This window comes from Hylobates moloch, unplaced genomic scaffold (genome assembly GCF_009828535.3).
Source record: "Hylobates moloch isolate HMO894 unplaced genomic scaffold, HMol_V3 SCAFFOLD_10, whole genome shotgun sequence".
NCBI lineage: Eukaryota > Metazoa > Chordata > Mammalia > Primates > Hylobatidae > Hylobates > Hylobates moloch.
In genome coordinates this window covers 17,003,929-17,031,392 of record NW_026652285.1, presented here as the reverse complement: position 1 = coordinate 17,031,392, position 27,464 = coordinate 17,003,929, and the positions used below count along the sequence as shown (strand labels likewise).

General features: G+C 50.0%; 3 protein-coding genes across 5 annotated transcripts in view; 1 reads left to right on the top strand and 2 right to left on the bottom strand.

Moving 5' to 3' along the window:
• SEZ6 (seizure related 6 homolog) overlaps positions 1–1,155 on the bottom strand; it is a 51,256-nt gene extending 50,101 nt beyond the window's left edge. For both annotated transcript variants that reach the window (XM_032163154.2, XM_032163155.2), the window contains exon 1: positions 920–1,155. In XM_032163154.2, coding sequence (XP_032019045.1) covers positions 920–974 — 55 coding nt within the window. In that variant the 5' untranslated portion in view covers positions 975–1,155. The remainder of the gene's footprint in view (positions 1–919) is intronic.
• PIPOX (pipecolic acid and sarcosine oxidase) overlaps positions 1–27,464 on the top strand; it is a 105,723-nt gene that overhangs the window by 52,763 nt on the left and 25,496 nt on the right. The window lies entirely within an intron of this gene.
• Positions 16,370–16,720, bottom strand: LOC116474589 (NADH dehydrogenase [ubiquinone] iron-sulfur protein 5-like). Its single transcript, XM_032163161.2, has one exon. The coding sequence runs from the start codon at positions 16,718–16,720 to the stop codon at positions 16,400–16,402; it is 321 nt and encodes a 106-aa protein (XP_032019052.1). The 3' UTR covers positions 16,370–16,399.

Genomic DNA, 27,464 nt, shown 5'->3' with positions numbered 1-27,464 from the left:
GCTTCCCTCTACCCGAGACCGATGAAGTTGGGGACCAGACTCCTAGAGAGGGCGCGGAGATTCTCAGGGTGTGGGGAACCGGTCCTCCAGAGACGAATCTGCCGCGCAGGTGGGGAGTGGACCAGGGCGGGGCAAGAAGGCAGGCCGGGAGGGAGGCAGAACTCGGGGCAGTGGTGTGTGTGTGTGTGTGCGTGTGTGTGTGCGTGTGTGTGTGTGTGTGTGTACAAGGAAAGGACTTTGGGGAGGACAGAATCTCTATCCCAGTACCTCCGCTGCTGCAGCTGAGGGCAGAGCCAGGAGCCAGATAGGGGGTCCAGGCCCTTGGAGTTTCTCTCTAGAATTGTGCTCTAGGTCCCGACTCTGGCGTGGCAGCGCCAGGGCATGGGGAGGTGAGCGAGGTCCCAACCCCGGGTCCGGCCGCCATCCGGCCCCGTCTCCCCTCAGTAAGACCACGAGAGGCCCTGGAACCGGCGGCAAAGTCGAGCGAAGTTTGGCGGGCGGCAGGGGAAGCGGGACCGCGGGCCGCCAGCTGGACCGTCCCGACTCACTGCCTTGCGCCCCCCGGCACGCGCCCCGGCGCCCTGAGACGCCTAGAGTGTGGCGAGGTAGCGCGCGGGTGAGCGCGTGTGTGCGGGGAGTGGGTGGCGTGATGAATTGCATCAGAGAAATCCCATTAGATCTGGGGAGATGATTAAAGGCGAGGTCTCGGCCAGGCGCGAATGGCGGGAGCCGCGGCAGCTTCCCGCCCGTGAAGCCCGTGCCCCGCCCGGCTTGGCCGGCGCGGGGGGCAGCGCAGCCGGCGGGGCGCGGTGCTTGGACTGGGCAGCCAGATGCCCGAAGCTGGGCACCAGGTCTCCCTTCCCACCGTTGGGGCCCCGCTCCCGCCTCCGTCCTGCCGCCGGACGCCGGGGTCCCTTACCTTGAGCCAGGAGCGCCAGCAGCGAGGGCAGGAGCAGGAGGGCTGCAGGGCGCATGGTGCTGGTTGCGGCCGCGCCCTGGGCTGGGACCGCGGCGGGAGGGTGGGGGGCTTGGTGGGGCTTGGGCGCGGGGGCAGATCCGGATCCGTCCGGGGAGAGGGAGCGGGGCCGCCGCCGTCACCGCCGCTGCCGCCGCCAGCGCCTGACAGAATCAGCACCACGGCCAGCGCCTGGCGTCGGCGCCGGGGATCGCCGCGCGGGGCTGGGGGCGGGGGCGCGGGAGGAGCGGCTTACCGTAAAGTCTCATGCAAAGGCGCAGAGACCCAGGGGCAGGAGCCCAGGCTCCCGCTCCACCGCGACTGCCCTACTCATGTGGGCACACGGACCCTGCCCTTCTGCGCTGCCCACGCCCAGCCAAGCATGCCACTCTCTATCCCGTTAACAGCCTGCCAAGGAACCTCAATTAATAGCTCACTGTAGCCTTCTGATTCTCCATGAGAAAGAGCAACACCTTCCCCACCCCTCTCCACCCAATCCTGGTACCTGAGGGCGTCAAGGGTGACCTGGGAAGACATCCGAGAGTGAGGCAGCTGGTGAGGCCCGCGTGTCCTTGTGGCAGTTTTGTCTTGGGCCGATAATGAAGATGGCTTTTGAGTGTACAAAGGACAATAAATTATTACTTTGCGCTCAATAAATGCCAGGGCTCCAGGCAGCTGCATCAGCAGCAAACTGTGCTCACAGAAAAGCTTAATTGTCCTGATATTATAGTTAAAAGCCAGTGGCACTCGCATCCTGGGGAGACATTCTTCACTTGGCAGGAGGCAACCTGGGCCAAGCTGTGGGCAGCTGAAGGTAGTATCCTGGGTCCCCATGTAGCCCTGGATCTCCAGGACTCTGCCTTGGCCCCTCTGCAGGACCAGAGAAGCCACAATGACAGTCGATACAGACCCTTCATGCCATCTCTGCCCAAGTTTCTGGAATTGGTGGAGAAAATGGGATAGTCATGAGAGAGGGTTTCCTAGAGCTGTTATTTTGTTTTATTTCATTTTATTTTCTTATTGTTTTTAGAGACAGGGTCTCTGTTGCTTAGGCTGGAAATGCAGTGGCACAATTATATTAATAGCTCACTCAAACTCCTGGGCTCAAGAGATCCTCCCACTTCAGCCTCTCCAGTAGCTAGAACTACAGGCATGCACCCCCAAGCCTGGCTAATTTTAAAATTTTTTGTAGAGATAAGGTCTCATTATGTTGCCCAGACTGGTCTTGAACTCCTGGCCTCAAGTGATCCTCCCGCCTCGGCCTCCCAAAGTGCTGGGATTACAGGCGTGAGCCACTGTGCCCTAGGGCTGTTTTAGACAGAGACTTGCAGGAGGCCCAGGGGTGTAGCCTGTACTATTAAAGGCATGGAAAAATAACTTTCCAGGGCCGTGCTTGGGCTGAGAAGCCCCAGTGAGTCACAGGACAGCAAGGGGGCAGTCACAGCTGTGCCATCCTGAGGCTGCTCTTTAAAGGCAGGGGCTCATGGATGGGCTCACTTGAAGAGCTTTAATGGGTACAATGGGACAGGATCCTATGGCTGATGTTATTATTCCCTGCAGAGGAATAAGAGGGCTGAACTCCCTATTGCCTCTGGGAGAAGGGCAGTTTTTTGTTTAGTTTCTTTTTACATGAACTTGATTGCTCTCCAAAGCTTCCAGACTCCAGTCATTGTCCAGTGTCCTTCTTGACCTCATCCTGGAAGCAGGTGGTGAAATTTCTGCTCGAGTTCCTTAGAGAGTGTTTTGGTCCTCTTGACCAGAGTCTCCCAACTCTGCTGGTTGGATTCTCTCCAGACCCTCTTCTTATGGGCTCTGGGGAGCTGTGATGACTGCTGTAAAGAATCCCAGGCAGCAGGCAGATGGCGTGTGGAATTAGGAAGATGCTAGGATTTCTGGACAGTTGTTTTGAGAAGCTGAGGAAAAAGAGGGCAGTAGCAGAAGGATGGCAGGAAGAAGGAGGAGTTGATGAAAGAATCAGGGGTGAGGAGAGGAAGCCAGCAAGGAAGGTGCAAGAGGGGAGGCAGAAAGAGAGTTGCCAACAGAGGAAGGGAAGGGACACAGAGGTAGAAGGTTGTGTGGCCGAGGGAAGTTTAGGGAAATGCTGGCAAATGTCATGAGATTCCTCTTTTCCTCTTTGAAAGTATTCCTGAGCTCCTCTAGTATTCCTGGTCCCTCATGGCTAGGCAGCTTGGGCAAGGGGAGTGAGTCATGACCTAGGGATGAACCTTGTATTGCCAGGATGATTCATGGGGATTTGGAGGTTGGTGGCAGGCTTGTCTGACTCTCTTAGCAACAGGGCTCCTTGATGGATTGGGCACTATACACATAAAGTAGGGGGAGAGAAGCCATCCTGGAACTTGCCACATCACCTTCCCTATGGCCTGAACTAACCTAGAGGGTCCAATGGAGACTACAAGTCCCAGAATACAGCACTGTACCCTGAGCTCAGAAGATGGGCTTGTACTGCATGACGGGCATGACAATGCACCGGGGCTGTCCCTCCCTCCTAAAGGCAGTCAACATAGCCTTTATGCAGTGGGTTCCTAGGCAGCTTGAGGCAGAGTCTGGGCCAAACTGGGAAACAGCAGAGCTTCTGTCAGGTGCCCTCTGTCTTGCCCTCCAAGGGGCTCATCCTAACCAGACCTTGATATTACCTACAAATTGAGAACAATAAAATGCCCAAGGGGACAATCAGCCACATACAGGGCTGGCAGGCTTATAGTCTACTCAATTCATAGGCACCTTTGAAAGTGGCAGTCTGGGTGGATTTGCAAGGCTCCCCTCACTGCTCTCACTTCTGTTCTCTGCATCCCCCACCTGGCTTTTTGCTCCCAGAGAACCCTGGGCTTCCCCTGTCTGTGTAATTGCTTGCTTAATTGTCTGTCTGCTCTACTAGTTGTTGACTTTGCAAAGGCACAGATCATGTCTGTCTCATCTACCCACAATCTAGCTCAGTGGCTGGTACATAGTAGATGTTCAATAAATATTTGTGAATAAACAACAGGGATGAGGAGTGTCTAAAGCCCAAGGCTGGTCATTAGTGTCAAATGAGTGCTGTGAGATAATGAAGAAGTGGGCTATTGTTTCTTTTGGGGATGAGGCAAGGTCAGTGAAATCTTCACACAATGGATGGGTGAAACGAAGTTGAATATGTTTTTAAAAATTAATTAATTAATTTTTGAGACAGGTTCTCACTCTGTCACCCAGGCTGGGATGCAGTGGTGTGATCAGGGCTCACTGCAGCCTCGACTTCCTGGGCTGAAGTGATTCTCCCATCTCAACCTCCTGAATAACTAGGACCACAGGTGTGCACTAACATGCCCGGCTACTTTTTTGTAGAGATGAGATCTCTGTATGTAGTCCAGGCTGGTCTCAAACTCCTGGGCTCAAGTGATCCTCCCACCTTGGCCTCCCAAAGGACTGGGATTACAGGCATGAACAACTGCCCCTAGCCCAAATAAGTTTTATGATTCAGTGGAGACATTCAAAGTTGGGGGGTGTGGTTTATGCACAGCGGTGGAAAATGCAAGCTAGTCTGGGGTCAGTGAGAAGACTGGTTCTGCTGGAGCAGAGTTCCCGCTGGGAAGTAGGAGAAAGGGCTAGAGCAGGCTGGGGCCTAGCTGTGAAAGGCTTGGTGGTCATCCTTGGTGGCTACACTGAAGGGATTACTCCATCACGAAGATATTTGAACTGAAACAGAGCAATCTGGCATCATTAAGGTATGTTTTCAAGCACTATGGCAAGTGGTAGGAACTGTGGGGTTCACTGCTGACTCAGAAGCCAGGGGGTGGGGTGTGTGTCTGAGCTACAGTGACTGAATTAGGTTTGAGAGACCAGAGAGAGGAAAGAAGGGGCTCTTCAATCCCAGACACCCCAACCCCTGCCCAGACAAAGCCAGACATTCATAGAGCCCCCATCCCTGGAGAAGCCAGCTTCACTTCCCCAGTTCCAAACAGTCCATCAATCTGTAGGATCACAGGCACATTGGTGACTTATTTTGAAGTCTCTGCAGAGATGACACTTGCTTTCTGCGCGAGAGGCGGAGAAAATTACTCTCTTCTAAGACAGCTTTCAAACCAGAGCTATATCTTTTGTGGAGCCAAAGGGGTTTTGGTGTTTCAGGGAGGCAAGGTCAGGGGCTGCCACCTCACTCCAGAGGCTCCCAGGGGTACAGAGCTGCCTGCTTACCTCAACCCACTTCGTGGAGCAGGCTTCTAGACCTTGCAGTGCCTGGAACAGTCAGGGATGCCAGTGCTCCAGCCAGGGCTCCCTGCATTACCCAAAGTCAACCCATTGAATTTAGGGGCAGGAGGAGGGCCCTGCTCTGATAAATGGAGAGTCCTGGCTCCAGACATTTGCTCCTGCTCCAGGAGCTGGACCAGATTGGCTGTAGGAAGAGCTCAGGGTAGATGGAGACAGCAGCAGAAAGTGGTTTGATGTGAGCTACTTTCCATCTCCAAACAGAGGCCTCCAGCCTGCCCACCACCCCCAGCCGAGGCCTTTGATCCTCCACAGCTCCATAAATGTTTAATGCCACCGGCTGGGCAGAAATAAGGCAGGTGCTAAAACAGGGAGACTGGGGATAGGACTTAAGATGTACAATGTTGGCTAGATTATTTTCACATAGGAGCTCTGGGATGGATGGGAGGAGGCTTTCCCCCATCATGTGGCAGGAGAAGTCCCAGCGTTCAAATTTGTGGCACTAATAGAGAAAACTCTTCGAAAACCACCAAGGGGATGAAAATAAAATGAATAATCAATTGCAAAAGCCCAATCTCTGGTTTGATTGAAGGAGAAAGATGGAAAGTTAAATGACAATCAAATGCAAACACAGCTCAACAAACACCACAGCAATTACCAGGCTCAGGAACCACATGGTGCTTGCAGGCAGCGGGGGTTGGCAATTTGGAAGCCTGAGCCTGTGCAGAGGTGACGGGCGAGGGACCATTTTAATGGACGGTTAAATAGATGCAAAAAAACCCTGCATCTACTTTGCATACACTGCTGATGAGTGGGGAGCCGGAATTCTGGCATCCAGAGGGAGGTTGTGCTATCTTCCGTGGCTGCCTCTGTGTCATTTCAGGAGGCCCTGAGTACCTGCAGTGGGGTGAGGCCAGAGTGAGCTCTGGCTCAGATGATCAGGGAGAAGGCTGCACCAGTCTCATTGGATTCTTCACACCAGCTGGTGCTGAAGGTTCAAGGGCTGAAGTTGAAAGAAGCCCGTGGGGTCCTCCGTAAAGGACTCAAGGTGCTGGCCTTCCAACAGCCTGGTAAGAGTGGCTTTCTCCTCTAGATTTGCATAATGCTTTGCATCTCATTTGAATGCTATTAATTTGGTGTCAGGCTAGGTTGGCACGGTGTAGGAAAGAGAACAGCTGGCCTTCTCCATCCCCTCTTTACCCCAGAGCTTATTCTAAGCATAGCCTTCTGCAACTGGGGGGCATGAGGCCTCCACTTTCACCATCCCCTTCATGTTCCCTGACACTTTGTCTCTTAGTGAAGCCAGCTCCTAAAAGCCAAGGCTGCCTGGCACTGTGGCCACCTGCAGGGTTATGCTGAAGGAAGAAGAAAGGGTCCCCCAAGGTCACTCTCACCAGACCCAGAGACGCATGGGAGGATGCTGGGGAACTTTGTCATCCCAAGCAATCAAGGCAGCTTGGCTTGGAAAGGGTCCAAAGATAGTAACCAAGAGAGGGAGGGAACAAAGACAGGCGATAATCCCAGAGAAATATAGAGGGGTCTAGAAATAAAATCCTCTGAACTCAATATTTCTAGTGCTTGAACTTACATAAAATACATCTGTCCAGAGGCATTGGGTTTATGGTGCTGCTCTGGGGCTGGGAACCTGGTGCCAGGTTGATGGCCATGTGATAAGAGAGTGAGTCACCAGGTGGGGTGAGTTCCTGAGAAAGAGGGAAGAGGCCCCGGGTGCATCCTGTGGGCTGCCCCTGGCAGGTGGGCATCGGGAGGCTACAGGGAGATGTGGATGAGTTATTTAATTGAAGAGGAAGAGAAGTGCATTCCATGCAGAGGGAACAGCGTGTATATGAGTAGGCAGGACTAAGAGATGGTTAGTGTGGCTAGATGGCAGCAAGCAAGAATTGTGGTGTGGGATGTAGCTAGAGAGCTGGGGTGTAGCAAAGCTTAGTGGCTGGTACGAAATCTCTAGGAGCCCTACCTGCCCATCCATCTGTCCATTTATTCATTCATCCTTCACCCTACTACCTCCCAATTCATTCATCACCCACTCATTCATTTACTGAATGAGTGAGCACTTACTGAGCACTGTGTGTATGCCAGGACCTGAACTAGCTACTGGAGAGGGAAAGCCCTCAAGGAGCGCCCAGATTGGGGAGGGGAAACAGCCCCAACACCCTGAAAGACAGCATGCTTATCTCCACAAGGTACTTAAACAAGGCTATGGAAGCCCTAGAGGCCAAGTCTCCCACGCTTCAAGCTTCCCAAGGTAAGGGCCCTTCATTACCTCCGGGGAGATCTTCCATTCACACAGATCCTCCTGGCATCTAATGCTATTCCTTCCTGCTACAAAAGCAGCCCGCTTCTTATAGCCCCAGAGTGGCGGGGAGTGTTTCTGATGTTCCTTCTCACTGACCCTTTATTTGGGCCTTAGAGGCATCACAGTCTCAGGAGAACCCAGGGGAAGTGGTATGAAAGCATGGTCAAGTCTCCCTTAGACATCAGAACCCAGGCTTGGATACATCCTAGCCACTTCCTTTTCTGGGCATGAAAATAGGACAGAAATTCCCAATGTCCCTTAATTCTAGCATATTCCCTCCCCCACTCCTCCTTGAACTACTTGTCCTCTATTTGTGACATCACAATGGTCTCTATGGCAACTGATTGTGAGGTCACCAGTCCTTAAAGCAACAGAATATGTGGGTCCAGACAATGGCCTGCAAGAGAAAGGAAGAATACAAAATGGAAGCCCGGGATAGAGACCATCTCCTGGGAAAGGGGGAGGCCACCCAAGGCCTGTCGTGGGGAGGGCTCCACTTCTCAGCCCATCTGTAGTAGGGCCACATTCGGGATAGGCAAGAGCAAGGCCTGCTAGAAAGGGAGACTGCTCATCAAGAAACTGAGGGAGGCCGGGCGTGGTGGCTCATGCCTGTAATCCCAGCACTTTGGAAGTCCAAGGTGGGTGGATCACCTGAGGTCAGGAGTGCGAGACCAGCCTGACGAACGTGGCAAAACCCTGTCTCTACTAAAAATACAAAAATTAGCTGGGTGTGGTAGTGCACGCCTGTAGTCTCAGCTACTCAGGAGGCTGAGGCAGGATAATCGCTTGAACCTGAGAGGCGGAGGTTGTGGTGAGCCAAGATCATGCCACTGTACTCTAGCCTGGTTGAAAGAGCAAGACTCTCAAAAAAAAAAAAAAAAAAAAAAAAAGAAAAAAGAAGCTGAGGATTGAGGGTCATCCTGAGCATCAGTTAGACTTCAGAGGCAGGCCTGAGTTCAAATCATCCCAGCCTAATGTTTGCCTTGGGCAAGTTTTGGAACCTCCATTTCTTTACCTATGAAAGGAAAATGATGCCACTTGCCTTTCAGAAAAATATTCAGCGAGATAACCTGTTGGAGAGCTTGGCACATAGTAGGTGCTTGTTTCTATCTACTTCTTTTTCTACCCCTCAGCCCTTACGCCTAGGATCTTGCATATTATATGTGCCTTATTAATGCTTGCAATTGTAAGTGCACTGTAAGTGCAGGATGAGGGCTACAGGGCAATGTTTAGAGCAGGGGAAGTCTATGGACCTGGATTCAAATCCTCACTCTGCTACTTGCTAGCTGTAAGCCTTTGAGCAAATCACCTTTCTGTTCCTTGGTTTCCTTAACTGTAAAATGGGAGATAGCAATACTGTTGTCCTCATAGGGCTGATTAGGACTAAATGAGACCCTGCAAATAAATAGCAGAGCTTGGCACACATGAGATACACGGTACTTAAACTTGAGTGAGGCTGTTTCTGCACGCGCTGCACAGTTTGTGTTCACTGTCAGTTTTCAGGAAATGTGAGTTAATCTGTGGAGTGTCCAGAACTGGAGAGTGGGTGAACCTCAAGAGAGGGCCATAGGACGGCAGTCTCTCCCCGAAAGGGGTGACCGCTCACTTTCTGGATTCCCCCTAGTGCGGACACCCAGCTCATACCAGTCACGGGGCTGGGTGCTCCTTGAAGTCAGAGTGAACTCATCTATGAAGCCCAGGCCAGGGCCTGACACATGGCACAGGCTCAGCAACAGTTAAGGTAAACTGAGTTAGAGGATGTCTTAATAATATACTGGCTAACATATATTCTGTGCATATTCTGTGCCAGGCTCTGTTCTAAGCACTTTACATTTTGATCCTTACAACAACCTATGAGCTAGATATTATCCATTTTTAAAATGTGGAAACAGAGAGGCTAAGTAATTTGCCCAAAGTCACACAACTAGTAAACAATGACGGAGCTCAGATTTGAACCCAGGCTACCTGGCTCTAGAACCTATGTTCTTAACTCCCACATTACCCGCAGCCCCATGGGCTGGGTCCATCCATTTTACTATATCTGCCACCACGAATTTCCTCCCCCAGCTCTCCCACTTGCCCCTCTCTTCTCCCAGCTGAGCCCAGGCCCAGTGCAACTCAAAGAATGGAAATTCTCTTCCACCCACCTCAGCAATCTGCCTCCCGCTTTGTTGAAATAAAGCCACCGCCACAGCCGAAGCCACCACCGGATCTCTTGCTTATTTCAAGTCCTCCTAAAGCTTGTTGAGTTCTTAACTTATTAAAGATAAGCACATGGAAATAGGAAGCAAATCTCTTTATTTATGACATAATCTGCAGCCCAGAAAAACGGCAGGAACAGTGTTGCCTATATTAGGGAACCAATAGGAAAAAAATCAATTAGATCCGCCAGAGCGTTTCGCTATTAACTTTCTTCTGATGTTTCTCTTAAGGCTGGCCATGGGGGTCTCCACCAGCAGCTGAGGTGGAGAGAGAGGAGAGCTTTGTAGGAACAGAGAAAGGAATGTCACAAGGAAGGCAGCCGACCAGGCTTCCAGACAGCCAGGGGACTCTCTTCATCATGGTCTCCTTCACTGCTTTCCAAATCTCGTTTAACCTCCATGTTTCTTGCTGCAATTTCAGTTGGTGTCTTTAGGGGCAGGGGAGTCAATTGGTCACTGTTGGCTTCTTGCAGACTTGATCCCCAAGTCTGACCACATTTTTGCAAGACCCATCGAGAGAAGGATCCTCCCCTTTCTGAAAGAACAATATTCTGGAGGGGCTCTTCTTGACTGATGTTTAGCAGAGTCTTCTGCTGGATAATTATGCCTCAAACAACCCCACGCAGCTACCACATGAGGTCTTCACATCCATCTGCATGCCTCCAGGAGCACTTTCTAAGCTATCTCCCAGAGACAGGGCTCACCCTTATTCCTGAGAGCCTCCAGTGAGGAGGGTGCCCTAGCTCCCACAGTAACCCCAGAATTCGTCTCCTTAAAAGCTGGGGATCATGGCTTGTTCAATAGTTTTTCTTCAGATTCAGGCATATAGCATGGGCTCAATAAATATTCACAGAATCAATAATTATTACAAAAGCCCCATTGATGGAATGCTCGCTCCGTACCAAGGCTGAGAAGGGTGATTTATCACCCGAAGTAGGACCCCTTTGTTGCTCCCTGAACCAACAACCCAGAAGAACCTGCCAGTTTTGTTGTTTTGTTTTTCCTTTTCTTGCTATCTGGCCAGGAGCAGCAGTAGCAGCACCTCCAAGAAGTATTATTATTATTATTATTATTATTTATTTTTTTTTTTTTGAGACAGGGTCTCACTCTGTTACCCAGGCTGGAGTATAGTGGCACAATCATGGCTCACTGTAGCCTCAACCTCCCCATGCTCAGATGATCCTCCCATCTCAGCCTCCCAAGTAGCTGGGACTATAGGCATGCACCACCACACCCAGCTGATATTTGTTTTTTTTTTTTTTTTTTGAGACGGAGTCTCGCTCTTTCGCCCAGGCCGGACTGCAGTGGCGCTATCTTGGCTCACTGCAAGCTCTGCCTCCTGGGTTCACGCCATTCTCCAGCCTCAGCCTCCCGAGTAGCTGGGACTACAGGCGCCCGCCACTGCACCCGGCTAATTTTTTGTATTTTTAGTAGAGACAGGGTTTCACCATGTTAGCCAAGATGGTCTCCATCTCCTGACCTCGTGATTCGCCCGCCTCGGCCTCCCAAAGTGCTGGGATTACAGGCGTGAGCCACCACGCCCGGCCTATATTTGTATTTTTTGTAGAGATGGGGTTTCACCATGCTGGCCAGGCAGAGGAGGAAGCTGAGTCAAGGAGGAGCAGTAACTCGTCCAGGCTGAATTAGATATTCTATGTCCATCCACTGTTGGTCATTAGGAAGTTCTTCTTGAGGTCTAACCTAAACCTTTTCTGTTTCAGCAGCACTGGCTCCTTCTTAGTCCCATGGAAGCACAGATCAACATCATTGCCCTTGCAGACTTCTCTCAGCTTAGGAGAGTCTACTCGCTCTTTGCACATTGTTGACATGAAATGAATATTAAACACCAAACCTCAGAGGCCAGCCCTGCTGGGCAAGCAATGAACCAACGCTCCTCATGCCTGTTCATTATTATAATTAATATTGAGCCGAGGTTGGTGGGGACCTCGCCCTCGCCAGGTATTTGGGCTATTTTAGCAGCTTATTCAGATCAGTGACAGACAGCTCTGAATAGATAAACTCCCCGCCATCCAGACGAATCAATTGCAACACTGCCGTCACAACAAGCCCAAGAAATCAATCTGATTTCAGGCGACATGGTAACTCAGTGCTGGGCAAGTTGGTTTTAATTTCCGCGTGGCTGAGACCCAGCTTCCTCTACTCACTGGAGCACCCCTCTTTCCCAGCTGATGCTCTGTGCACACAGGTGCCCAGGGCCCTCAGAGGACTCAGGCCAAGGGGGCAGCTACAGGGAGGACAGGGTAACCAGGAAGCTATGTTACTTTGAGGAAGACTCTTGAACCCCCAGACCCAGAAGCAGCTGACTCAGATCCACTGCTGGGATCCTTGTTTTGCTGGCTTCAGCTTTGATTTTCCGCTGCCCTTTGCAAAAAACCAAGCCTGGAGGCCTTTCTGGGCTGCCTCCCAAATCAGGAAGCTGCAGAGGTAGGCTGCCTATTTCAGGCACCAGGACAACTGCCCTTTTTGGTCTGGGAGATTGAGTTTGTCTGGCAGGGCAACAAAAAACTCATCAGGACAGATGTAGTCATGTATTGGGTGCCTACTTAATGCCCAGGCACCATGCTAAGTAGTTTATACACGTCATCTTCTTAACCTTTGTAACAGCCCAAAGAGATCAGTGGCAATGATCCACATTTTGCAGGGAAGGAAAACAAAGCTCAGAGAGGTTAAGTAACTTGTCCTGAGTCACACAGCTTGTAAGTGGTAGAGCCTGGATTTGAACTCATGTGTATTAGACTTCTGTGCCTAAGCTTCAGCCACCACACTCTCCTAAAGATGACATCAGAGGGGCCCATACTCTCCCTCTGCCTAGTTATTGCCTGGTTAAGTAATTCCTACTTTAGAGAGGAGGAAGCAGATTCTGAGAGCAGAAGCCAGTGCATTTCCTCTAGGCTCCCAGGGAAGGGGAGCCTTTCTCATGAATTCTTACAATCAGCAATTGTTCCTTGAATTTTCATCTCAATGCTTCAGAGTAGAAGATGCTGAGGAAAGAGAGGTTCAAGAGGCTGAGCTGGCCTCCTTCCCACACCCCAGCTCTGTACCACTCCACTTGCACCCCATCACATTAATAGATCTAGATGGTGAAGTGAGGGGCTGGGACAGGCAGCAGTGTGTTAGGAGATGTGACTTTGAAGTCAGCAGATCTGGGTCCAAATTCTAGCCCAACTACAACTTATTTGTTGAATACACCTGGGCAAGTCTATTAACCCCTTGGAGCTTCCCTAATCCTGTCCATACAGTGGGGATACTACTACTCAAACCACAGGTTGTGAGGATTAAGAGGGAAAATTGCATGGGAAGTGCCTGGCATAAAGTGGGTCCTCAGTAGGCGCTGGGTTCTTTCCCCCCCTTGTCCCTGCTCCTTCTGAAATCTCATGCCTTGGGTGCCCAGTTCTGAATGGCCAAGGTCAGGGCATTTCAAATATGTTTTAGCCAAGAAACTCTTTTTTTCTTTTTTTTTTTTTGAGATGGAGTCCCACTCTGTCACCCAGGTTGGAGTGTAGTGGTGTGATCTCACTGCAACCTCCACCTCCCAAGGTCAAGCGATTCTCCTGCCTTAGCCTCCTGAGTAGCTGGGACTACAGGCATGTGCCACCACGCCTCGCTCATTTTTGTATTTTTAGTAGAGATGGAGTTTCACTATGCTGGCCAGGCTGGTCTTGAACTCCTGACCTCGTGATCTGCCTGCCTCGGCCTCCCAAAGTGCTGGGATTACAGGTGTGAGCCACCGCGCCTGGCCAGCTAAGGAACTCTTTAATCAAAAGACACTTTATGAAGATGGCAAGGATACAAAATAGATAAAGGGGGAGTTGGTCAGATGGTGATAGGGGGCTGGGAGTTCTCCTGGCTTGAACCCTCTCTCACCCCCAGCCCCAAAGCAGCCTCTCAAGTGCTTTCCTCAAGCCCTGGGCCAGCGCATAAAGGGCTGCCTCACTCTTAGGTGTCTTAGGTCACGAGCTTCTTAGGAGCTCAGAAGTGATCACCTCTGGTGATTTCTGGCTCCAACTCTATCTCAGCCACCAGCTACCTTGAACTTGTTCTAGATTCAGGGCATGGCAATTTAGGCGCCAAATGGACAAAGCTGCGTCTGGCCGTAGGGAGGCTGTATCTGGCTGCTCCGGGTGGGAGGCGGGGTTGGGCGTCGCAGCTGGGAGAGGCATAGATCTGGGGAGGGTAGATGACCCAGGATTGTGCAGGGGGTCTCTGTCCATCTCGGGCAGCAATGGACCTGCGGGCTTCCACGGGAAGTAGATGCCTGTTCACCAGGCCCAGCACTTAATATCCTCCCCGAGGGAGGCGGGGACCACAGGAAGCGGAAGCGTGGTGGGGAGAGTGACATACAACACCATACAGTGAGCAAGTGACAGAAGTGAATTCAAACCCAGGCCTGTGGGCTCCAGAGGGCTGGGACTGCCCTTCATTCTCTCCTGTCCATACAGTGGCTGTCCTCTACCCCCAGCTCTCTGCAGAGAATTATCTATCAGCCGTTTCACCCACCAAACACAGAACATGAAGAGAGAAACTTAAATTATAGCAGGAGGGAATGGGATTAGCTACTGGGAAGGACTTCCTGACTCACTAGCTTGTCTCTAGAATAGGTTATTAGAGAGGCAGTGTGCTGTCTCTCTGGAGGTATTTCAGATGCGGCTTCAGTTCAGCTGGGCCTCTGTGGCTTCCACTTCCTGAAAGCTACTGAGACAAGCTGACCCCTGATGTGTATGGCTTTGTTTTTCGTAACGTTTATTTTTTGACTAGGTAATAACTGTACATGGTTCAAATAATAAGGGTATAAAAGGTTGTTCACTGAACTCTCCCTTCAGTCCCCGTCTCCAGCTTCCCCTCCCCAGAGGCAAGCAATGTTACCTGCTTCCTGTCTAGACATATACAAGCAAACACGGACACATACTCTCTTTCTTGAGTCCTACTTTTAATACACAAGATGTAGCATCCCCTGCAAGCTCTTCTGTGCCTCGCTTTTGTCACCTGACAATATATCTTGGAGATTACTCCGAATCAGTACATAAAGAGCTGCCTCACTCTTAGGTGTCTTTTTATGGTCACGGACTTCTCAGGAGCTCAGAAGTAATCACATCTGGTTTGATTAGCTTCACACTTCCATTTACAACGTCCCTGCCCAGAGAGGGCAAGAAACTTGTCCAAGGTCACGCAGCAAGGACTAGGGACGCGCAGGGCTTCTCCCCCTCCTGCCTCCTCCGTTCCCAGCTCCTGTGCCCCCTCCACCTCGAGGCTGAGAGCCGCCCAGGCGACCAGAAGGGAGAGGGGGAGGTCTCTAATTGAAATGCCCTCCGCGCTGCCCATTTGCGATCGGCACCTGGAGGGGCGCGCCGTGCGCAATGAGGGCGGGGCCGTGGGGCTCCGGGTGCGGGCGGCGGCCGAGTGCCCACGTGGCTGCAGGCGAGGCCGGGCTGATTTCCCGGGAACCCCGCGCCGCGTGCTTCCCTGTAATGAGCTCCCAGGGCCCGAGGTGAGCTTCCTCGGCTGCTCACACGGCAGCCGCGTGGCAACAAAGAACACGGGGACTTTTTTCTTCCATGCCTGACAGCTCATTAGAAGAATTAATTTACTCTAGCGTTTGCAGTTTAAAGGATATTATTTACTGGTTAATTGTTGTTATTACAAAATGTTAAATATCATTATTTATTTCCCAGGCCCTGACAGCTTTTCTGACAGGAATTTATTAGGTGAGACTGTATCACCGGTAGGCACCCCTGTGCAGGGCAGCCTAAGGGTGGGGAGTTTGCCCCTAGGCCTAGCTCTCTAGGCAGGGCGGGCACTCCTAGGGGCAGAACAGGAGGGGCTGAACCCTGGCCCACCCCAGGACAAATGATCATTGTCTCCTCCTCACCCCCCATTTCTGCCCCCTGATGTGTGTGTGTTGGTGGGGCGGGGGGCTGGCAGATGGGGGACATGTCTTGCATAAAGCTGCAGTTTAGGGGTCAGGCTGGCAGTTACCGGAGGCCCAGCCGCCAGAATGAGGTCCAGACTTTGGGTCCTTCCCTTAAACAGTTACTTACAAGAATGTTCTCCTCTCCTGAACACACAGAATTGAAGAGCTGGAAGGAAGCCAGGTGGTCCGCTGGTGCTCAGACCACAAACCAGTGGCCTCCAGGCTGTAAATGGCCTATGGACTTGAGTTTGACCTATTCAAGAGACTTCACATAAAAATCCACTTTGCTGGCTTCCCTTGAAAGATCAGACAACCTTGCCACAAGACTTGACCCACAGTCTTGCATCAATTGGCGATGATCGGCGGGCACTGAAGGGCAGTGCTGTGCAAGAAGCATGCCTGCTCTTCAACACAGGGAGGGTGCCACCTTCCCCCTTTGTTGCCTTGTCTACATTATTTTCTGGCCTCTGTGGGCGTTTGAGTTTTCAATCCCGATCACATGTAGATGAAGAAACTGAGCCCAGAGAGGTGAAGTCTCTGATGGCCAGGACGACAGCCCCACTCTACTTTTTTCTTTTTTCTTCTTCTTCTTCCTCTTCCTCTTCTTCTTCTTCCTCCTCCTCCTCCTCCTCCTCTTCTTCTTCTTCTTCCTCTTCTTCTTCTTCTTCTTCTTTTTTTTAGGATAGAGCAATCCTTTATTTTTATACACTTTGACAAGGAGGTTTCCCGTAAACAACCTTTCCAATGAAGAACAGAGAACAGGAAAATCAGCCTCCAGACATCAGCAGCTGCTCTGCTCAGGGCCGAGGCTCCCCCTTGCCAATGTGGTGAGGTGGAGGGGTGTACTTCCCTTCCTTTATCAACTTATCCCGCTGCTTCCTGATGGTACCTGCACGTCTCATCGTTCTCTGCCGAAGCAAACACTCTACGAAATCATCATATTCTATCTTGCACTCTTTCTCTGCCCGGATAACACTGATTCCATGTGCACATTCTATCCATTCTTTTTCAAAAGCATGGCATCGAGCAGCAATCTTGTAGGGCTGTTCAGCACTCTGGATTGTCCACCATTGATCTATGTTAAGGCCAAACCTTTTCCGGATGGCCAAGAAAGGCATGGCGATTCGATGCTCGTGTCCTTGTCTCTTCTCTGGCCGCCGCTTCAGGATGACCCCCAGTCTACTTTTCACCACATTATGCTGCTCCCTGAATTTCTCTGCTCCCACCTCCTCTGGGTCCAGTTTAGAGTGAGTTCAGACCAGGAGCGCAGGTCTTCAGCAGCTTCAGGGGCAGGAACAAGAGGCAGCCTAGTGAGAATTTACAAGGATCATGGCCTTATAAATAGCATCCACTTATTCATTCAGCAACCAGTTTCTGGGGATCTACTACGTGACGTATTAAAATGATTAGGACCCAAATTATGTTGTTGAGGAATTAGTCTGGGGACACTGTTCATGAAACAAGTTACACAATGACAATACAAGGAGATGTCCGAGTAGTAGAGGCATAGGAAGATGGGATTGGTGGGGCTGGAGAGAATTCATCCTTCATGCAGCGTTTTCTAGGCTGGGTGGATGGCCTGCATCCTCAAACACAGACGCATGTGTCTTATTTAATTCTCACAACATGGCGGATTGAAAATATCTGTCATCAGCTTATAAATAACGGCTATACCAGGCCTCAGACTTGCTGTCTAGATTCTTCCCCCAGGGTGGGCGCTTGCAAGCAACTCCAGCCCTGGGGACCTTCTGTTCTAGCGGGTGGCACCCTTGCCATACAGTCTGTTGATTGGCAACCACATCTCATAACCAGGCTGATTACCCTCATTTTACAAGTGAGGAACCCGAGGCTCAGAGACAGGTGACAGAAGCTGGGTGTTGATGGGTGAAATGGGCCCTGGGAAGGAGAGAGAATTGTCGTCTGAGACCAGCACCCAGCCCTGGGAAATGTGGGTCTTGCTGGCAGACTTCAGACAATGGCCCTTTAGACAAGGTCTTGGGTCCCCTCCTTTCCTCCCCAGGAACCTGACAGCAGTGGGTAGCCTCAAGGAAAATGTGGAGAACCAAGGGAGATGAAAAGTTCTTTGAAAAAGTATGAAAACAGGTTCAACCGAGCCATTACTGTTGCTATGCTGTATATTATTATAAAGTTATTCCTGCCTGGCAGCCTGGTTTATGTTAGACCCTACCTCATTTCTTCTAGGTTATAGGCCCTAATTCCTTGTCTGGTGAGACAGAAAGAGACCAGCACTATTGGAGTGAATCCTGAGCTGATTCAGAAACTGTACAGCTTGAGGAATTTTACAGATTCTCCGTCACGGCTTGCTGTCCTTTGGAGGTCTTCACCACCCCCCTCATTTCATTTTATTGCCATATTAAATTTTTAAAAATTTAATTCATTTTTGGAATAGGTGATACGTGCCCAAAGTGCAAAATTCAAAAGGCTTAAAAGAGTATACGGTGAACAGGCTTTCCCACTGCTCAGAGGTAGTCAGTGCCAGCAACAGCTTCTGTTTCACTGTTTTCAAAAATAGCATTGTTTCTGTTTTCCGTTCATGTAGAAAATACAGTAATTCCTGCAGAAGAAAGTGAAAAATTATATGCAATCCCCTATTTGGAGTTGAACATTGAACATTGTTCACTTTTTTTTTTTTTTTTGAGACGGAGTCTCGCTCTGTCACCCAGGCTGGAGTGCAGTGGCGCAATCTCGGCTCACTGCAAGCTCCGCCTCCCGGGTTCACGCCATTCTCCTGCCTCAGCCTCTCCAAATAGCTGGGACTACAGGTGCCCGCCACCACTCCCGGCTAATTTTTTGTATTTGTAGTAGAGACGGGGTTTCACCGTGGTCTCGATCTCCTGACCTCGTGATCCGCCCACCTAGGCCTCCCAAAGTGCTGGGATTACAAGCGTGAGCCACCGCGCCCGGCCCATTGTTCACATTTTTGATGTTCACATTTCAGCCAGCCTTTTCTCTTTGCATAGATGCATGCATCTATAGTCACAAACTTGCATAACCTGGTTTTATTACTTGTTTAAGTTAAATGTGATTCTTCAAAAATACAGATTGGAGAGGATACAAACTAAACTGATAACAATGAGTACCTTGGGGAAGAATAATGAGGTTGGGTAAGGATTGAAGGGAAATTTTTTAGAATGAAAATATATTGATACAGTACTTCCTCCTGTTATTCCTCTGGAATCTGATTTTAAATGACTAGATCAGAAGGCTACTATTTAATCAGTCCTTTATTATTGTGGTTTTAAGATGTTTGCAAGTCTTCCTATTATAGATAAACTTGAGATGGACATTTTTGTATCTTTTTGTAGGTTGGAGCAAAAGTAATTGCTGTTCTTGCCATTGAAAGTAATGGCAAACCCAATATATCTTTGCACACTTATCTAGTATTTCCTTGGGGGTGCTTTAAGAAATGGAACAGCTGGGTCAAAGGTGGTGTATACTTTATGGCTTTTTGATCCATCACGTCAAATTTCCTTCCCTCTGGGCTGTCCCAATCTCCTGTTCCATGGGCAGAGCCTGCCCCCTACTCCCACATCAGATTTTTTCAACACAGCACACATGTAAGGTCTGTGAGACAGTGAGGCAAACTCATGGGAGGCTGGGGAAGCTTCTTCTCGGGGTGAAGGATGCTGGCAGCAGCCCAGAGGGACCTCAGTGGCCAAAGGGAAAAGGAGGAGGAGCAAGGAATGGGTGTAGAATCTCCAGGCAGGTGGGGCAGGGGCCTCCACCAGTCCAAATCACAAGGCCAAAAGTTGTACAGCAACAACCCAAGGCTGGACCTGGATTCTTACCAGGGACCTAAGCGCCACCTTCTACAGTGGCACCGCAGAGCTAAAGGCACAGCTGAGATGGTTCCTCTTGGAGTTCTTCTAGCCCATGAGAGTTACATGGCCTCAAGATCATGTGGACATGGAGGACCTTCTAGGACTGGCTCTAACTCCTGCCTTCTCTAAGTGTCTCAGATTCGATTCCAGGTCTCCTCTTTGCTTCCAGGTGCTTGTCACTGCCCAATACTTGTGGGTGTCACCCACAGCCTTTGTACTCTTAGATTCTCTGGCAAGTTGACCCATTTCATTTGGAAAGCTTCAGAAGAATCGGGGCAGACACAAGACGGACTTGTTGATTTAATTGAAAAGATGGCATTCTGAAAGCACTCCCTCCCCTCTGGAGCCCGGCATCTTCACGGTAGCTGAGGTTTCCTCCTGATGGGGTGAAAAGAGAAAGCCCAAGATTGCATCTCATTGGTGAGATGAATAATACATTTGAAGCATCTCACAAACTGTGTTTGATCCGCCTAAAGCTTCAACCGTTAACGTATTTCTCTTTATCCCCAGCAAGGGAGGGCTGGGAACTGTCAACGTTTTCCTTTCTGCCTAATTTGTGCCTTCTCCATGAAGAGAAAAGCAGGGGCTGGGGGAGGGAAGGAGGCAACGAAAGAGAAGGGTGACACACACTCCCTGGAACAATGCAGTGAGCCACAGGACTGGGGGGTGTTCCCAGGGCTTGGGAACATTGGGGGTCATCAGGACACAGCAAGGGGTGGTTGGCTCTGGGGAGAGGGGCTGTGCTATGTGTGCTGGGACCTGTTTGCAGGACTGTGTGCCTCTAAGAAGTCAGTCCCTTGGAGGGTCCATCTCCTGTGTTTCTGGTGGGAAATCAGAGGTGGGAAATTGAGCCTTGCCAGTTGCCAAGCACCAAAGATGCTTCCTTCATCTCATGGGAAGCAGAGAGTAACAGTGTTAAAAACTGCCCCCTGGCCAGGTGCGGTGGCTCACGCCTGTAATCCCAGCACTTTGGGAGGCCGAGAGGGGCGGATCACGAGGTCAGGAGATCGAGACCATCCTGGCTAACACAGTGAAACCCCGTCTCTACTAAACAAAATACAAAAAATTAGCCGGGCCTGGTGGCAGGTGCCTGTAGTCTCAGCTACTCGGAGGGCTGAGGCAGGAGAACGGCGTGAACCCAGGAGGCGGAGCTTGCAGTGAGCCGAGATAATGCCACTGCACTCCAGCCTGGGCGACAGAGGGAGACTCCGTCTCAAAAAAAAAAAAAAAAAAAAAAAAAAACCAAACCAAAACAAACAAACAAAAAAACTGCCCCTGACTGAGCTCAGGGACAGCACTGTGCCTGTGTTTTTACCAACATGCCTCCAGTCACTCTTCGTGTCTCTCCGCAGGCCGACCTTAGTGCTAAGGATCCTATCCAAGGTCAGGCCGAGGGTAAGAGTCAGGCTACCTGGTCCAGAAGTTCACGTTCTTAAGTGCAGTGCCATTCTCCCCTCCCCGAGTCTCCATGACTTTGCCTACCTAGGTTCCTATTCTGGAGGAGGGTGGTTACGAGCACAGACTCTGGAGGCAGGCGGCTGTGTTCTGAATCCTCTCACCAAGCCTCACTTCGCTCGTGTGTAAAACGGAGGTGTTAACAGTAGTACCAATTCCATAGGATTGTGGTGAGATTAAATAAGTAAATATCCTCCGGTTCTCAGAGCAATTCCTGGAGCATAGGACGCACTGTGTGTATTAGCTCGTTTGTATTTTTCCCACTTCAGTGAGCTGGTCTATGTGTGTATGAGCTCTTATTCCCAGCCTATTCTATTCCACAGTCTGGTAGCAGCCACCCCTCCCAGCTGGCCTCGAACCTATTTCATCTCCCCTCTTGGGGCGACCATCTCTGTTCCAGTCCACTTTATTTCCTAGCCCTCTTCCTCTCCTGCCCAGCCTGGCTTGGGGCCCCACCATCAGACCCCACCACATAACCCTCATTCCTGGAAGCTTCCCTGAGACCCCCCAGAGTACCGTTGATGCATATCAGATTTCACCAGATCTTTCGCCCGAGTTCTTCTTTTTTCTAAATTAAAAAAAAAGTATTGGTTGGTTGGTTTGCTTTTTAAGAGATGGGGTCTTGATGCATTGCTTAGGCTAGATTCGAACTCCTGGGATCAAGTGATCTTCCCACCTCAGCCCCTGAGGAGTTGGGACTATAGGCATGTGCCACCATGCCCAGATTAAAATTTTATTTTTAATTGACAAATAATAATTGTGTATATATTTATGGGGTACATTGTGATGCTTTTATTTTATTTTTATTTTAGAGACAGGGTCCCACTGTCACCCAGGCTGGAGTGCAGTGGTGCGATTATAGCTCCCAGCAGTCTCGAACTCCTAGCAGTCCTCCCACCTCAGCCTCCTGAGTAGCTGGGACCACAGGCATGCCACACCATGCCTGGCTAATTTTATTTTGTTTTATTTTTTGTAGAGATAGGGGTCTTGCTTTGTTGCTCAGACTGGTCTCAAACTCCTGGCCTCAAGTGATCCTCTCTTCTCAGCCTCCCAAAGTTTTGGGGTTACAGACATGAGCCACTGTGCCCAGCCTGATGTTTCAATATATGTCTACAATGTGGAAAGATTAAGTCAGGCTAATTAACAAATCCATCACATGATCTCACTTGTATGTGAAATCCAAAAAAGTTAAAGTCATGGAAGTAGAGAGTGGAATAATGGCGGCTGGGCGCGGTGGCTCATGCCTGTAATCCCAGCACTCTGGGAGGCTGAGGCGGGTGGATCACCTGAGGTCAGGAGTTTGAGACCAGCCTGACCAACATGGAGAAACCGCATCTCTACTAAAAAATACAAAAAATTAGCCGGGCATGGTGGCGGGCGCCTGTAATCTCAGCTACTCGGGAGGCTGAGACAGGAGAATCTCTTGAACCCAAGAGGCTGACGTTGCAGTGAGCCAAGATTGCACCACTGTACTCCAGCCTGGGCAACAAAAGCGAAACTCAAAAAAAAAAAAAAAAGATGGTTACCACAGGCTCAGGGAGGGGGTTGGCTAGGGAAAGAGGAACTGTTGATCAAAGGATACAGAGTGCGTGGTTTCTAATAAGTCCTTTCATTCCCATGGACTTTGCTGATTTGGGTGGCTCTTTTATCTCCTGTAATGGCCAGTACAGGAAACGCCCATTCCCTCGGTAACCAGCAGCACGCTTTCGCATGTGCGAGAGCACCAAGAGAGATGACATCTCTGGGAGGGAAACGGAGCGGATAGTCCCCACTGGGGAAGGAACAAGGGACCGAGGAGTGAGAGGGATGTTCCTAATAACTAGCGGTGCGTCTCCATCCTAAGCCACTCATTCCTATACTTCAGTTTCCCAGCCTCCTTCCTCTGCCGACTCCCTGTGGGGAAGCTGCTCACTGTGTCCACCCTCAGTCCCCCAAGTTGCAGCTGTGAACTGGGACTTACGCGCAGCAGCCAAGAGACACCTCAGAATTCCCAAGTTCGGAACAGGAGGAAGGAGTCTGCCACAGCAAGCGGTGAAACTAGATTTTGGAGAGGACTTCAAGTGTGGATGGTGAGAGGGTGGTCCTGGGGAAGGGAGACCGCTCTCTTCAGGGCAAGGCAGGCCTGGGGTCCCTGCAGCCTGGCCTGCATGCCTGCCCAGTGCCCCAGAGCCCTTCTGTTCAGGCCTGGCATCCCACAGAGGTGGCATTCTGCTCAGGACCTTAGAGCACAGACGAAGAGGTGGGCATTGCTGGGAATTGATTTGCGGGAGCAGCAGGGGCTTTCTCTTCCTCCTTACTTCCTTGGTCTTTGATCTCCTGTCCTCCCTCCATAGTCCATTTCTCCCCCTCCTTCCCTTGATTTATTCGTCTTTCTCTTTCTTTAGCTGAATCATAGCCGCTCCCTAGAAGGCAAAGGCTGGGGGAGGCAGTTCTTTGTCCTCTTTTTCCCTTAACTAGGTGGGTCCTCGCCGTCCAGATCTCAGCCTCCTACCCAAGTCATGAGGCAGGATTTGGCCACGGGGAAAGGACACACACACACACACACACACACACACACACACACACACACACATTTCCAAGGCAAGAGCTGAAACAGAGGCAGAAAAATCAAGGAAAAGGGGAGAGGCAAAGAGAGAAAGGGTTCAGCCGTCAGAAAGACAGTAAAAGACAGAGATGAGGAGAGTCAGAGACAACGAAAAAAAGAGAATTCAGCAAATTAAAAATTTTACAACCATCCAGCAAGTCTGCAAAAATGATCTTCCCTGCGGTCTTTCATTTATCTCATTATCTGACTCCTAATGTGCTTTTCCCCCCTTTCTTTTCTCGCCACACTTGGTGAAAAATCTTATTAGATTTTTTTTTCTGGCAGGGGCTTCATATAGTCTTTTTCATTACATTTCCTAATAAAAGCAATCACTAGGACGGCATGGCTGGAGGATTAAAAAGCCACCTCAGCAGCCTCCTGGCCAGCAGAACCATGACTCGCCAGAGCCTTGTTCACACTGCCAGGGGAGTGGGCCAGCCCCAGCGGGCCCCGGGTCAGGGAAACCCAGGCTGTGCTGTGGAATGTTCCAGGACACAGATAGGTTCAAGATATTATGGGAGAAGAACTGAAGGAGGGGTCCCTTCCTGGAGCTATTTTAGAGGAGAAGTGACAGACACCTGTATTTAACCTAGCTGATCCCGGCTAATTTTTGTTCCTGAGGAAGGAATATTTTGGGTCTTTTTCTTTGGACTTTGGCCCATAGCAAATTTTTATGAATAACATCAGTGATATAAAATATTTATCCCCCTTTTGTTTTGAGATAGGGTCTCTCATTCTGTCACCCAGGCTGGAGTGCAGTAGTGGGATCTTGGCTCACTGCATCCTTGACCACCCTGGCTCAAGTGATCCTCCTGCCTCAGCCTCCCGAGTAGCTACAGGTGTGCGCCAACATACCCAGCTAATTTTTCTATTTTTTTGTAGAGACAGGGTTTCACCATGTTGCCCAGGCTGGCCTTGAACTACTGGGCCATGGCCTCCCAAAGTGCTGGGATTGCAGGCATGAGCCACCATCCCCAGCCAAATCTTTACCTTCTGAGTAGATTTTATTTTGTTATCTAGACTTTTTTTTTTTTTACTGTGTATAATATACATAACATTTACAATGTGCAATTTAACCATTTTAAGGGTACAGTTCAGTGGCATTGAGCACATTCACACAGCCATCACTGCCATCCATCTCCAGAACTTTTTCACCTTCCCAAAATGGAGATCTCTCCCCATTATACACTAACTCCCATTCCCCCTATCGCCAGCCCTTGGTAACCAATAGTCTACTTTTTGTCTATGAATTTGTCTATGTCTATTTTAGGTACCTCATATAAGGAGAATCATAATATTTCTCCTTTTGTGTGTGCCCTGTTTCACTTAACATAATGTCCTCCAGGTTCACCTGTGTTGTAGTATGTGTCAGAATGCCATTTCTTTCTTCTTCTTTTCTTTTCTTTCTTTCTTTCTTTTTCTTTTTTGACACAGGATCTCGTTCTGTCACCCAGGCTGGAGTGCAGTGGTGTGATCACAGTTCACTGCAGCCTCGACCTCCTGGGCTCAAGCGATCCTCCTACCTCAGCCTCCCGAGCAGCTGGGACTACAGGCTACCACACCCGCTAATTTTTGCATTTTTAGTAGATAAGAGATTTTGCCGTGTTGCCTAGGCTGGGTCACCTTTTTTTTTTTTTTTTTTTTAAGGCCAAATAATATTTCATTGTATGAATATGTCACATTTTGTTTATTTCATCGTTTTTAAAAACAGAAACATTTTCACATAAGGAAAGTGAAAAGCAGAGAAAACCCACCAGATTCCCATTAATACAATGGTTCTCTCACTTCTCTTTTGCTAATAATTATACCTCCATCCCATCCCTGAACAATCCTGTCCTCCCAGGGCTGCTCCAAACCTCTCCGAGAAAGGAGCTTGGCAGAGCATTTGGCATTTGGTAAGGGCCAAAAGTTACGGGGAAACAGATCTGATAAATCAAGTTAAAGGAGAGCAAGGAAACCCCTATAAAGTAGCAAGACATTTTATTGCCTGGGTTATAAATTGGCCTGAAGGTATTTCACACATCAGCCTCCAGGATGGCTTGGGCCACACATTGAGTACCACTGGATTAACTACTCAACTTCATACGGGGGAGACTTTGAAGAGAACCATAGTCATTTGGAAATATGTGGTCTGGTATGTTTTGTGTTTTTTTTTTTTTGAGACGCAGTCTTGCTCTGTGGCCCAGGCTGGAGTGCAGTGGCACAGTCTTGGCTCACTGCAAGCTCCGCCTCCCGGGTTCACGCCATTCTCCTACCTCAGCCTCTCCGAGTAGCTGGGACTACGGGCACCCACCACCACGCCTGGTTAATTTTTTTGTATTTTTAGTAGAGACGGGGTTTCACCGTGGTCTCGATCTCCTGACCTCGTGATCCGCCCGCCTGGGCCTCCCAAAGTGCTGGGATTACAAGCGTGAGCCACCGCGCCCCGCCAGTGGTCTGGTATGTTTTAAAATAAAGGTACAATAATCAAGTTAAAAACAACTTTTCAATGACTTGTTGCTTTGAAACCACTTAGGCCACCCCGGTTAACCGCTGCATCCCTTGGGTGCTCAGCCAGGGCTGCATGAGTTGGTCTCAGTCAACACTTCTCAAAGATCCGAGAGCATCGCAGATGTAGGGGAGGTGCAAGGGAAGCCATTATTGGAGAAGTGTGCACGTGGCTACCTGGAGGGCCGCAAGCTGTTCCCAGCAGGGTCTCCCCAGTCTCAACCACTGGTTCACTGGTTCGGTTTATGATGATAATACTTTGTACCTGCATGGTCCATTGGGATCCTTTTACGTTTCATTTCTTTTCAGTCTCCTCTAGGACCCTTTTTTTTTTCAGACGTAGTTTTGCTCTTGTCGCCCAGGCTGGAGTGCAATGGTGCCATCTCAGCTCACTGCAACCTCTGCATTACAGGTTCAAGCAATTCTCCTGCTTCAACCACGGCCTCCCGGGTTCAAGTGACTCTCCTGCGTTAGCCTCCCAACTAGCTGGGATTACAGGTGCCTGCCACCATGCCTGGCTAATTTTTGTATTTTTAGTAGAGATGGGGTTTCACCATGTTGGCCAGGCTGGTCTCGAACTCCTGATCTCAGGTGATCCGCCCATCTCGGCCTCCCCCTAAAGTGTTGGGATTACAGGCGTGAGCCACCACACTTGGCCCGTTTTTTTTCTTTCTTTCTTTTTTTTTTTTGAGACGGAGTCTCACCCTGTTGCTCAGGCTGGAATACAATGGCATGATCTTGGCTCGCTGAAACCTCCACCTCCTGGGTTCAAGCAATTCTCCTGTCTCAGCCTCCCGAGTAGCTGGGATTACAGGCACTCACCACCATGCCTGGCTAATTTTTTTGTATTTTTAGTAGAGACAGGGTTTCACCATGTTGGCCAGGCTGGTTTCAAACTCCTGACCTCAAGTGATCCGCCCACCTCAGCCTCCCAAAGTGCTAGGATTACAGGCATGAGCCATCATGCCTGACCACCTTTGTTCTAAGTCTCTGCCAGCCTCATCTCTGTCCCAGACTCCAGAAGATAGCAGATCCTGCTCAGGAGCATAGAAGCCCAGAGGTCACAAAGACTTCCTCACCAAGCTCCTTTCCTTCCCTCTTCTTGTGGCAGAGCCCCTGAAATGAAATATGGATTTCACCACCTTTCTTCTCTCTGCATACGCAGAAGTGTTTATTCTCTTCTTTTCCCCTTTCCTTTTCTTTTCTTTTTTTTTTTTTTTTTGAGACGGAGTCTCGCTCTGTCGCCCAGGCTGGAGTGCAGTGGCGCAATCTCGGCTCACTGCAAGCTCCACCTCCCAGGTTCATGCCATTTTCCTGCCTCAGCCTCCCAAGTAGCTGGGACTACAGGTGCCCGCCACCACGCCCGGCTAATTTTTTGTAATTTTTTTTAGTAGAGACGGGGTTTCACCGTGGTCTCGATCTCCTGACCTCGTGATCCGCCCGCCTCGGCCTCCCAAAGTGCTGGGATTACAGGCGTGAGCCACTGCGCCCAGC

Coding starts and splice junctions, on each gene's coding strand:
- LOC116474589 (XM_032163161.2), bottom strand. CDS start 16,720: ATGCCTTTCTTGGCCATCCGGAAAAGGTTTGGCCTTAACATAGATCAA.